The sequence below is a fragment of the Physeter macrocephalus genome, chromosome 11, assembly GCF_002837175.3.
Source record: "Physeter macrocephalus isolate SW-GA chromosome 11, ASM283717v5, whole genome shotgun sequence".
NCBI lineage: Eukaryota > Metazoa > Chordata > Mammalia > Artiodactyla > Physeteridae > Physeter > Physeter macrocephalus.
Window position 1 is genome coordinate 66,495,645 of NC_041224.1, and position 13,386 is coordinate 66,509,030.

The following is a 13,386-nucleotide window of genomic DNA, read 5'->3' on the forward strand; positions in this document are numbered from 1 at the left end:
TTCCACCTCCAGTCAGCGATGAACTCTGGGAGAACAGCAAAGGAGATAAGGAGAATAAGAAATGTTATGCCTCCAATTCAGGAGTTAAGCTGAGGAGCATAAACGTATTTTTAAAACACTGGATTCAGATTTCTGGATAAAACCCGTCTCCATAAAAAAAGATTGGCCCTTACGTATTATTGACTCAAAATCATAACCAGGTGCTTCTAGTAAATGGACTAATTATAGCTATTGTTTAAAAAAACCAACCTTGGGCTTATAAAAAAAAAAATAAGCTGGTTGTATTAGATTTTTAAAGTTGTACTGGTAGTATGAAAGACTTTACTTCTAGCTGTAGCAACAGCAAACTTGTAAACAGAAACATAAGCACATAGTAACTGAAGTCTTTTATGTAAATCTAGGGGACATTAACAGGCATTAGTCTCTCAAAAATTATGACCATAGCTGATTGTATACATGTAAAGATTTCTGTCCATCACCATAAAGACCCCTTAAGGGAAGGCCTAATAACCATTTCAACTTTTAGCTCTCTGCCTGACAACTTTTGTGAAGATGCCAAGAATCAGTTATGTGAAGCAACATTCCTTGACTCTGAGTAGATCCTGTGAGAAGGGTGCAGAGCCATGCATCCTTCTAAATTCAAGGCAAAAGCATGAGTACTTTGCGAAGGATTCCATATTTTATCCGAGGAAAACACTGAGCAACAAGCTTTTCTTTCCATAGTAGTGGTGTGGACTCTAGAATTAGAATTTTCTTTTTAAAAGTTTTCACTTTAAAGAAAGTGGTGCACTAACAACAGACTCTGATCCCTTCAAAAGTTCAGAACTGAAGGCAAAGGAATGGAAACCTATTACATGTTATTTGCTATAAAATTATTGTTGTAAAGAACAACATATTTATAAACTCCCAGGGTGCCACAAGAATAAACCACAAAACCAACTACAAATCTAACTCAGAGGGAATCTCAGATAGTGAGGTGGACAGAGTATTATAAAAGATGTTGTATGAAACCCTTCCTGTAAAAAGAACTTCAAATGTTAAATAAGGAAAGTCCATAGAATTACCAACACCTACAGAAGAGGAAACTGAGCTCACGCCTGGTACCCGATGTAAAAGCTGGGAGGGTAGGGCAGGGGGTCAGGACCAGTGCTGGGGGTAAAAAACATCAGGTCTCAGGTAGGCTCATACTCCCAGGGCACGCTGAGCAAAGCAAAGGAGTCAACCACATGGCTGAAGTACTCCCACTCTGTTAACAGGAGAAATCCGACATCACATCACATTAACCTCTCCCTCCCCTCTACAGAACCATGCGTTCATAAACATCATTATATGAGGAAACTGACTTTCCTTTCCCAACAGAAATCTTGCCTTTTCTCTTTCCTGAATCCATCTGTAGACTTTCTCCCTCACCAGCCCTAGCCTCCGCCATGCCCTCACCTGTCTGACAATGCTCTGGATGAGTTTGTCCATAGTAAAGGCAATGTAGGCATGAATGGTAAACATCTCTCTTAGCGAATCTTCATACTGTGAAGAGTCTATGTTGCCATCCAGCAGGCTCCGCACCATATCCAGGAAAGCTGGGTAATAATCTTCTACATCAACGTCCACTGTGGGAGAGATGGGAGAGATGAGGCCTTACCCTGCTAAGAAAAGATTGGAAGAGAAGGCAGGGCAAATCCCACAGCTGGCCTAAAGAGCACTTAACAGAACAAACCTAGGTGTTTAGTCTGCTGCAGAGAGATGAGATCTGACAGGTGGCTACAACCCCCAGCACTGTCTATTAAAGGAGAGTGACTCTGCAACTTTAACAGCGGCTTCTAACACTCCGACTGACCGTGCCTGAAAAACACTTATTTACAGTATGGCCTGGCTATGCGTGACAGGAGACAAAATATGCCAGGGAAGAAGTTTCTTCAAAAAGTTCTTGGGGCTTCCCTGGTAGCGCAGTGGTCGAGAGTCCGCCTGCCGATGCAGGGGACACGGGTTCGTGCCCCAGTCTGGGAGGATCCCACATGACGCAGAGCGGCTGGGCCCGTGAGCCATGGCCGCTGAGCCTGCGCGTCCGGAGCCTGTGCTCCTCAACGGGAGGGGCCACAACAGTGAGAGGCCCGCGTACCGCAAAAAAAAAAAAAAAAAGTTCTTGGCTCCCCTGCTAAGAGAGGAACCTGCTCTCGCAGCCTGCAAAGAGCATCCCTCACATGGGTCGCCTGCTCATACAGCTCTTTCAACGGAGCATCAAGGGCTGAAAAGAAAAGGCAGAGAGAACCATAACTCTAGCACTGGGAAACCTCTCGGGAACAGAAAAAGAGGAGTGCAAATTAAATGCTCTATGAATAATGAAGTGATCTGCATTTGTCAAAGTCCTTTTGTTTAATAATGGATTCCCAATATTGTACTTCACAAATTACATTAAATGATCTGTACTTGCTGCATATGAATCACTTCAACCACCAGCTGGAATCTTATCAGTTGTTACAGAGACGTCTGGCAACTAGCAGAGTGCCCAAGGAAAGGTGAAAGGACTCCGCCTTTAGTTTACTAAAATAAGATCCATTTACATAAAGCTCAAAAACAGGCAACTCTGATCTCCAGCGCTGGCAATCAAGACTGTGGCACGACGGGGCTACTGGTTATGTTCTGTTTCTTGATCAGGGTGCTGGTTATCAGGTGTGTTTGCTTTGTAAAAATTCGCTGAGCTACACAATTCGGATGTGTATACTTTTCTGTATATGTGTTGCACTTCAATAAAAAGTTCACTTAAATGAAAAAAAATTACAACAAGAACTCTTTGTCTTTGACATTTAGTTACCTCTTTGTAAAATATAGGGGAAAAAAGGCTGCGAGCAAAAGCTGAGTCCATTTCCATTTATCTGAAGTGTGATGGATTCATTCAAGACAGGTTAAACAGGACAACTACTGTTTAAAAGAAGCAACTGGCTTGAGTTTCATTACAGAACATTACCTTGTTCAGATCCACAGCATAGGAACAGGCTGTGCTACCGCCATGAAAAAATGCTTTCATGTCAGAATAAAGCTATGAGTGCTATTAGTGCAAACCACATGACCCACAATCAGTGTGAGGCTTGACATTATTACTTAAGAACAAACTGTAAGCCTCAAACCAGGTTAAGTCAATGATCAAGCCAGGATTAGGCCATCTTCTGTCTCATTTCTACCCAAGCAGATAGAATCACTATACTGAAGTCTCTCAAGCTAGTATTAATCCAGATAAAGGCTTTTAGAATTAATTCCCAGGTTCATTAGCTCTTCAACAGATAGAAGGCCAGGGCTTCAAATGGGCCTCTTACACCAGTAACAGTTAAAAAAAAAAAAAAAAAAAAAGAAAGAAAAAGAAAAGAAAAGAAAGGATAATTCACTCCAAAGACTGGCTATTTCCTAAAGAGCACAGAAGAAAGCCTTCACAAAAAAGCTTTTGGCTCACAGCTTAAGTACCTAACTTATGACCTGAAGAGATATCTAGAAGCAAGCAGCATAGAATTACTTAAGAGGATATGGTGGCTTCCTTAATCCTCATTTATTTTCCTTTTCCTGAGTCTTCTATTTTCATTCCTGTTCTGTCTGTTCTGCTGTCTCAAACCATCTCTTGAGTCCCCATCTCCTCTTTTGCATCTGTCTCAGGCATGAACAACTAGGAATTTATGTTCTGTCATGGAGTGAAACCAACTATGATGTTTGAGTCACGTCTCTGTCCTTTCAAACACTTTGCAATAACCCAGAGATCTGCCATTTGGGAAGCTGACAGTAACTGACACCCACTTCCCTGGTGCCCATAGTATCAGCTACTGAGTGTCCATGATCCAAGCAGTGCACAGGGTGCTTCGCATATTTTCTCCAATTGTCCCAACAACCCCAAGAGACAAGTAGTAACTCCATTTTACAGATAAACAGGTTCACAGAGTTTAAGTAAGGTCACACAACCAGTAAATTGCGGTGCTAGGATTTGAACCCAGCCAGCCTCTAAGGCCTGCCTGTGCTCTATGTATAAAAGAAAGCAGTCCTGAGTCTAACTAGGCCCTGAGGTCCCCAACCCCTCACATCTTCTGTAGACCGACAATCTAAGCACTCACTAGGTTCTTTGAGACGTAGCTGGATGGCGGGGCTGTCACTCTTGTCTCGCTTTATGCCCAACACTTCCCGTTCCCACTCTCTCTCTCGGTTTTCTTCTTCAATTTGCCGTTCAGCTTGGGAACAAATCCGCAGCAGCCTCAAGCAGAGTATCTGGTGCAGTCGCATAAAGATATACCAGTTATTATTAACATAGAAGAGGTTGTATACTTCATCCATCCCTCTTAACTTCTGAGCTGCTGTGTTACTAAACAGTAGCTTGGACTTAGGGGGACTGCCCCCAACACCATTGTGCTTCTTAGCCGCCCCTGTGGCTTCATCTACATCCATCTCTTCTTCTTCCTCTTCCTCTACATCCGAGAGATCACCTCTCTGAGCAAAGAGCAGATCTGGAATAAAATGATGCATGATTTGCTTGATTTTATATTTGTCCTCCTTCTGAATGCCTGTCTGCCTCTTCACATGGTGGATAATCAGAGCAGCAGCATCTTCCAGAATCTGTTTGTCTTCGTAGGCAAGTGAGAGGTGTGGGCCAACAGGTACACCAGCATTTTCTTCCGTAGCCTGCTCTTGCCTCTAACAGGAGAGAGAGAGACAAAGTATTATGCGACGTACCTACAGAAACAACAAACAGACCTATGAGACTACACCAGTAGTACTTTCTATTAACCACAGTGGCCATTACTTTCCAATCCCAAACTTCCAGAAACAAAAAGATAATGTGCAAGATGTAGTTTGATACCAAAATGATCGGTGTCTTCCAGACATTGAAGACTTATAAGAGACAGTGGGACAGAACTGGGACCATCTTTTAAAATTCCGGATTAGTATTTATGGAGGATACGATATGAAGTCTAGGATTTACTTTAAAATCCTTCTGAGGTGGGAGTGTGGAAGGTGGCAGGTATAACAAAATTGGCAAAATAGAGGTGATTAAGTTTATGTAAGAGCTCATCTTACTATTCTCTCCCCTTTTGTGTATGTTTGATAGTTTCATAATACAAAATTTTTCCAAATTCAAGATCACACCACTTCTAGGAATTCTCAATCACACTGTATTTGTTTCTGTCCATCCCCTAAGACTGTGAGCTCAAAGAAAGCAGGATTAACTTCTTATTCATCTCTGTATCCTAGCTCCCAGTACTCTATATAATTCTGGTAAGGATGCCGAATAAACAAGGATTAGGAAGAGTCTAGGGGGAGTTCTCTGGTGGTCCAGTGGTTAGGACTCCACACTGTCAGTGTGGAAGGCCCAACTTCGAGGAACTAAAATCCCACAAGCCACACAGTGCGGCCAAAAAAAAAAAGTCTGGGGATCAATGATAGTATTTTAAGCTGTGGGAAGTTGAGATGGGCTACACGAAGGAATATAAGGTACTGCTGGAAGGAAACAGATAGGGAGAGAAGTGGGAGAGACGGGTAGTGGGCATGAACTGAAACCAGGATGGGAAACTAGTAAAACAGCTTAGTGAGGCTTAGATTTAAAATGGTAGAATCGGGAATAGACGTCTATGCTATGAAGCAAGAATCAACAAGTTTTGGAGGGTCTCACATTCATATAACAAAGGTAATCTGCAGCAGTCAAAGCTATGCTGAACATACAGACTGGGGACTTCGCACAGATGTAGAGACCTCCAGCTCACCTCATCATAGATACTCTCAATCTCGTTGAGTAAGCTCTTAGACCTCAGGACCTTGGTGTCATTTTGTTTAAAGTTGATGCCTTGGTGGTCCAGAGATTTCAAGTAGTATTTCTCATTTTGCTCTCTCCACACCTTGTTAAAGCCTCTCTGAGCTTCTCGCCATTCTTCCTCTTTCATCTTCAACCTAGTGGAGTGGAAGGTGGAAACAACAAGACATGGGAATCGAGATGAGGGAATTTTAAGGTAGGGAGTCATATTGGAATCCTGCACTGGAATACTGGCTCTGCCGTATTAGCCATATAAGACTGTCTCTTTATCAGTAAAATAGGGGTAACAGCACCTAATCTCATAAGGGTTTAGAAGTAAGAAATACATCAGGTTTATTTTATTTTGAAGGTCAAAAGATATAGCAGATCTGTCAAAACTGTTGGCAACTTTGGGGTAAATTTTATTCAGACCAGTCTTGAACTCTGATACAAGAGAAAATTACTCATTCAGGACTCACTTTGGGGAAGTAATTTGTCCCGAAGTCAGAAATCTTGCCAAGAATAGTTATATCTCAAACAACATTCCACAGAATACCCTAGAAAAGGAGGTTCTCTTTCTTGGCCAGCTAAAACAAAGTGAAACAAGTTTCTTTGCTACAGGACTTCTGAGAACGTTTATTATGCTAATATAAATGCAAAAGTCTAAGAGCAGAGAACTTGCACAATAATGTTCCTCTGGCCACAGTTTGGAAGTTCTAATGAGAACAACTGATCCTGATACTCTAGAAGAGAGGAGAGTAAAATCAAAACCAGCACTAGAACTGAAGAATATACTCCATCTCAAAGACAAAAGTTAAATGCTACTGGCAAGGAGAGGAACAGCTTGTGCCAGCTCTTGAGGAGACTAGGGAGGAACAATAAAATCTGGGCACTTGTGCACTGTGCAGCAGGTAAGTTTTCACCAGGTGATACAGACGGAGATCCCTATGAATCTTAGCTGGAATTCATAGTGTAGTACAGAGTGCCATGTGCTTGGAGGAGCCTGGGGCTCAGCCCTGGCCTCCTCCTTGATACCTAGCCTTAGGGGGGTTCAACAGCCCCTCTATACCTCAGGCTGAAGTTTTGTTAGGAGAAAGAAGACATTCTTGGTAAAAATGGCAAGCTAAGTCTTTTTAAATAACACGTATCAATTTTACAAAGACAACGTGATTTTTCTTATTAAAAAACAAAGATGTGAACATTGGTTAGTACTGAGTGGCAGGAAGATGGGTGGCTGTTTTCTTCTTTTTTCTTTTCTCTATTTTAAAATATTACCTCAAACACACAGAGCATTCCACTATGGACTTTAAAGGTTTGTTCTCTACTGCTGGTTACACAGAACCCCATCGGGAAGCTCCACTACCCCATACTCCACCTACAACCAGGGTTGGGGAGAAATGGAGGTCTCATGGATAATCAAGTCGAAAAGGAGAATCTTATTGAATGGGACACTACGTCTGTCAAGAAGCACACTGAAGCATGAAGGGCATATTCACTCAGGTACCTTTTAAGGACAATTGGGACAGCAATGGAGGGGTTCTTCCTCAGTCCATCAATGATGTCAGCTGCTTTATCAGCATATATCCTTTGGAGGGCTTTTCGATGGATGACTTCTGATGTGCCCCCGAGGGTGTTGTCCAAGCGAAATTTGGCTTGTTCCTCAGCAGACAAGCGGGAAAGCTTCTTCTGTATTGCTTCCAGAACCCGGATCGTTGCCAGATTGGTCTCTAAAACTACATCAAGCTGAAGAAAAAGACAAAGTATGCTCAGGACCCCAACCAGAACAGAATAGCTATCAGGAGTATAAGGTAGATGTCAAACTCCTTGGATTTGAATCCTGGCTCTGCCATACCATAGCCATATAAAACTCTGTGTCCTTATAAGTAAAACAGGAATAACACCACCTACTCTCATAAGGTTGTTTTCTGGATTTAACAGTACAATCCACGTAAAGGATTTAGCACGATGCCAGGCACGCAACAAACATCCAATACATGATGGCTAAGCGGTAGTTAATACTTGTACCACCACCAGTGTGCTTTACTTAGGACTACTGGCCCCTGGCCCCCACACCAGAGGGACCTAATAGGAGGCAACCTTACAGACACTTTCCCCTGAACTTTCATGAATTACTAAGATGTTACAAACAATAACAACCACTAAAACGAAATCCCAAAAAGACCATTCAAGATTACCAATCAGTCTCATGAATAAGGTTTTTCAGGGTAACTTGAAATGTTTAAATATTTAATAGCCTTGTTCCACATCTAGTAACAATAAGAGCAGTGGCTATCATTCCTTACGGGCTTCAATGTCGTATTTGTGGGTAACCATTTAAATTCTTACTGAATTTCTGGCATTTTATTTTCTGGCAAGGGCTTAGCCTGACCTGGTTAAGGATATGATTAGCAACCTTTGAGTTAACTTTTTTCCAAGGCTTAACACAAAATTCTCCAGATGAGAAAGAGAAAATGAAGTAAATGAGCAGTCTCAAGGGGCTATGACCAAATGTCTGTGTGTTTCCTAAATTTTGTAGTTTCAGGACTATGGCAGTCATTTTGTCAAATATTTCTGGCCCCCTTTTCCCCAGTTATGGATAAATGATGGATTGAACTTCCTGGCTCCCTTGTGATTAGATAGGGCCATGCAACTAGTTCTGGAAAATGAGTTTTGCACAGGTGAGTCAAAGTAATGTCTATTACTTCTAGGCTAGAGCATTTAAGGGTGCAAGATCCACCTGAGCTCTTTTTCCCTCTAGTCACTGGCACTGTTCAAGATGGTGGCACTCTGTCAGCCTAGGTCCCCAAGTACTTCTGATGAGCAGACTCTCCTGCTAAACATCATGCATATGTAGTATGATGAAGAAATAAATCTATTTTTTTAAGCCACTGAGATTTGGGGGTTGTCTGTATTACAGGAATGTTAACCTATCCTGATGTATAAAGGATTCAAACTAGTCCATCCCATCCAATCCTAAGCACGTGCAAGTGCACACACACACATTTCTTGCGTCTTCACTCCTGTAATAACAAGTGGGAAATGAGGCTGTTGCCTCTCATTTGCAGGCATACTAGTCGAGAATAGGAATATCCTGTCAAAAACAGAGGCCAGTCTCTGCTTTCTCACACATCATCTAAACTTACTAAACATAGGTAAAAAAGAAATGCTTTCTTTAGCTTGATAAAACTTTCTATAGAAGTTAACATCTGTCACGATTGAGTTTTCTACAAATGGTTGAAGCTCCTCATAAACACTGGGGCAGAGATGGCCAACCGCCTGACAGTGGCCAAGCAACATGGGGCTCTTCATTCAAAACATGCCAGAAACAGATGAAGCAAGTGTGAAGGGGGATAACTGGCAGAGAGCTAAATCAGTATGGATTAAAAAAGGAGCAAAATATCTCCCATCCATATGAATGAGCAGGGGCAGTCGGTTTTATATAATAAATACATTAAATAGAATGCACGTAATTTTACCTCTTAAGACACATTTTCACATTCCATTTTTGTTGCTATCAGTGAACTAGACACTTAAACACACTGAGAATTGAGTCCATTTTCAGTACTCCCACTCCTGGTACTGGGGCTCTCTACCAGCTCATTTCTTCACTCCAGCTCTTCCCTTCCCAACTACTTTAAGATAAAGTCCCTAACTCAACTTTCTTTCAAATGGAGCCAAATCAATATCAGAAATATGAAAGAGGAGTTCCAGTTCTCACAAGAGAGCTGGTTTGCTAACCATTTTAAGATACCTGCTAAAAATAATACACATTTTAAGATAAATAATTTAAAACAGCTGCAAGAAAGCCCACTAGGTCTTAAGATACTGATTTTATATACAATATAGACACAATAACCTTTAAAACGCTATTGGAAATTCAAAGGAGTATTATTCAGCCATCAATGGATAATTTCAGTTACAAAGGGTAAGTCACATTTGTCATAAAAATATTACTAATATATTTGACAAAGTCGTAAAACATGGTAAATACAACAAGCATTTACCACAGAAGAACGTGAGCCTCTCTCTCCCTTGTCTTAAAAAACCAACCCTCCCAGGTAGATATTTAAGATATCCTCTTGTTCCAAATCTCCCATTTCCCCAAGCTTCAAATGATAAAGGAGCTTGTACCTCAAAACGTTCATCTTCACAACGATAGATATGTTCTTCATACTGAGTTTTCTTGGAACTGACAAAGGTGGAGTCCTCAGACCAGGAGGGGAAGGAAACCCAGGTATCATTTAAAACCTTTGGGTAAAAGAAGAGAAATTGAAACAAAAGTGTAACAAAGTTTTCTGGTGATTCAGCGTTCTCAATAAAAAAGACAAAACTTTAGGGGAGGGAAGAAACAGTTAACATTACAAGTTTCACCTTTAGCAAGTTTAAAAAAGATAGTAAGAAAAAGGCTCTCAATAAAGGTATAAAACATTTTCTTTTGAAAAAAAGACAGAAAAGCACTTTGATTTCTTCATTCATGTAAATTCTCCATCCCAGGTACCACTCCCTTCTGGAGGAAGCTGCAGATTCAGGGCTGATCCTTTCTCAGGAAGGCCTTACCTCTTTACAGAGAGGAGTCCGTCCTGTACACTTGGGCTGCTGGTAACTCTTTGGTAGGGCTCGATAGCTGGAGCCCAACCGTTTACAAGAGGCATAATCTATCTCCATGGCAATGCCCTCTGTGGCTCGTTCCTTTGGAAAGGTTTCCAGATGTACAGACTCCTTATAGCCCAGAAAGTTTTTAAACCAATTAAACAATTCTGGGAATTTCCTGAAGAATCAAACCAAAAATTGGTGAGCAATTAGAAGCATGATGCAGTAATCCTGAGGTGTGACTACCACTATCTGGTGTTGGCTCAGAACTCTACTACCATTGGACAAATTCCAATGACAATTATTATTTCCTGCCTAAGAAGCAGTGCTTCTGAATACTTGGCTCCTCCTTTTCTTATAGAGTGCTCTAAGACCAGTTAAGGTGGTGACGGAAGAACTGTACCAGGCAATAACGAGCCATTTTCTAATCAGGAATATTGCTTCAATGTTCAGATAATTCTTAGGTTGTCAAAGTCAAGATTCTAGAACCCTGGAAGAGATTGGTCTCTATAAAACCTCCAACATTGGTCAGGGGATCAGGAGACCACTAGCCTTGGCCAACGCCCTCTCTGCCTATTTTTTCATCTCCAAAGTTGAACTAGAAGACTTCCCAGAGGAGTCTCTTGACACCAACATTTTATGAGTCAACTGACCCACCACAATCAAATTAATTTTGCTTATCACATACTCCCACAAACTAAGTTTTATTTCACCTCCATATCACACATCATGGCTAAGCTCCTGACTCCACTTACCCCAGGAACGGAGAGACTAACTGCACAAGCTCCGCCCGAGAGATCACCTCCTGGTTAAAGATAACAAGACAGCGCAGGAAATTTTCATAGGCCTCTGCACTCCGCAGAGCCTTTCGGACCTTATGGAGACAGCCGAAAGAAAAATAATTAAGCAAGGAATCAAGAGATCCTGGATTGCTTTTAAAAGACTGGGGAAATTTGAACTGTATTTGACAATATTAAGGAATCAATGTTGGTTTTCTTAGATGTGTTAATGCTTATGTTTGAAAAAAGGTATCATTTAAAAAGGAAACTTAATAAAATACTTATGGATGAAATAATACATTATCTGAGATTTGTCCCCAAATAAGAGTAAGAGTACACATGAAACAAGTACACCGGCTAGGAGTTGAGAACCGCTGAGGTTGGATGGCGGTGGCATGAAGAGTCACTTCACTGTTCACTCTAATTTCACGTTTAAAGTTTTCCATAATAAAAATTCTGAAAAAGAGATCCTGGAGTAAAGAAGACATTCACCGTCTCACATGCCTGATTCTCTGGACCATATCAGAGTTACCCAAGCTTTTATTGCCTCTCCTAACAGGTATGTACAGCAAGAATCTTTGACAACACTCTTTTCGAACTCTGGTAATCTTGAATAATGACCTTTTAAAATAAGGTACTTTTGTCCTCTGACCTGATTCTTTTCCTTTCTCCATTTATAATATTGAGAATTTTAATATCCAAAATGCTAAAAAAAAAATGGCATAGACAAAGTAATACTAGCCTGGCTAGATGAGCAATCTGGACTTTTAATTTCATATACAGACATGTACTTAGTATTGTGGGGGGTGGAGACACTCACACCAAGCCAAGCAGTTTATTAAAAACCCCTTCTCCAGGCTCCCATATACTTTTCATAACGATCAATCAGTAGACACTATACCGAATGTGTACCTTCAGAGCAAATGACGAATATTTACTTTTAATTTTTATTAACTTGTGAACATATACAAAAGCAGACAGAATAGTCTAACGAACCTCTTGTACTCACCCAACCGCAATGATCAATACATAGTAAATTTTGTTTCATCTATGCCCATTTCCCCCATCACTGAATTTTAAAGCAAACTCCAGACTTTTCATCTACATGCACTTCAGTATGTATCTCTAAGAAATAAGTACTTCAAAAATGACCAAAAAAATACCACCACTCTTTTAAAAATTAACTTACTCGGTCCCCCGTCCCTCACCCTTTCCTTGCCATTTGTTGGTTGTGACCTGGACTTCTACATTTGCCTCAAAAGCACCAAGTGCCCAGGCTGCCCTCAGAAATGGTTCAAGTCAGAGCCAGGGATGCTTAACTGTTTTGCAGCACAGCTCACAGGCAGAGAGCAATTGGGAGGCACCAGTCATGGAGGTGCTAAATCATTTGCCCTTTTGCAAAAACCCAGAGGTGCAAGACAGGTTAAGTCACCACCAGATCAATCCAGGCTGGTTCCTGCCAGAAAGAAGTCTGACGTTTGCCAGCCACCATGATGAAAGTAGCCTGCTAATCAAGTTGACTCCAAGGAGGAAGTCAGGCACATACCACACAACACCGTTTAGACCAATAATCTCAACTCTGGCTGCTCATTAGAATCACCTGGGGAGCTCTGAAAACACAGTTAAATCAGAATTCCCATGAACCCAATATGCGATACCACAAATAAGTATCACAAGCAATCAGAAGGTTAAAAGTCATCTTAAGTCCTCAACAATTGGTGCACTGACACTCCCCACTATACAGATCTGGATAGATACAACAGGGAGTTCCAGATATCTTCTGAGAGTAATATCATGCATTTCTTTTAAAGCTTTCTTCCACCATAGGAAATGCTGTATTTTGCTGCAACTACTTCACAAAACTGAAGCAAACAATGCTACCATTTCTCCAGCTGTGCTAATAGTTCTCATAGACTGAAAGGACCTACAATTTGAAAACTATATTAAAAAGTAGAAAGTCCTAATCAGCTTGATGCCTCTAAAACAAAATCTTCTTGGGGACAGGGTGATTTTCTTTCAGCATTAGTAGCTAATTTTAAATCCAATTCATTCATTACTCACCTTATCAAAAAATAATGATTCCGTTCCTACACCATGTTTGCTGGCATCTGCCATAGAAGAATCCTTGAGGCTGAGCAGTTTGGGTTTCTTCTGCAAAAAAGGAAAAACACAAACATGTAAGAGTCAAAGAATGGGTTTCTCTGGGTTATATTTTCTTCTTTTTGTTTTTTTTGGCCGAGCCTCTTGGCTTTTGGGATCTTA

The 13,386-nt window shown here is 41.0% G+C and overlaps 1 protein-coding gene across 7 annotated transcripts in view; it reads right to left on the minus strand.

The window, feature by feature from the left end:
• The window catches only part of SIN3A (SIN3 transcription regulator family member A), a 65,773-nt gene that overhangs the window by 15,836 nt on the left and 36,551 nt on the right, over positions 1–13,386 (minus strand). For all 7 annotated transcript variants that reach the window (XM_007120717.4, XM_007120716.4, XM_055088119.1 and 4 more), the window contains 8 exons: positions 13,186–13,275; positions 11,101–11,219; positions 10,313–10,523; positions 9,887–10,003; positions 7,260–7,498; positions 5,730–5,913; positions 4,089–4,662; positions 1,438–1,607 (listed from right to left, as the gene is read on the minus strand). In XM_007120717.4, the coding sequence (XP_007120779.1) occupies positions 1,438–1,607; positions 4,089–4,662; positions 5,730–5,913; positions 7,260–7,498; positions 9,887–10,003; positions 10,313–10,523; positions 11,101–11,219; positions 13,186–13,275 (1,704 nt within the window). The remainder of the gene's footprint in view (positions 1–1,437; positions 1,608–4,088; positions 4,663–5,729; positions 5,914–7,259; positions 7,499–9,886; positions 10,004–10,312; positions 10,524–11,100; positions 11,220–13,185; positions 13,276–13,386) is intronic.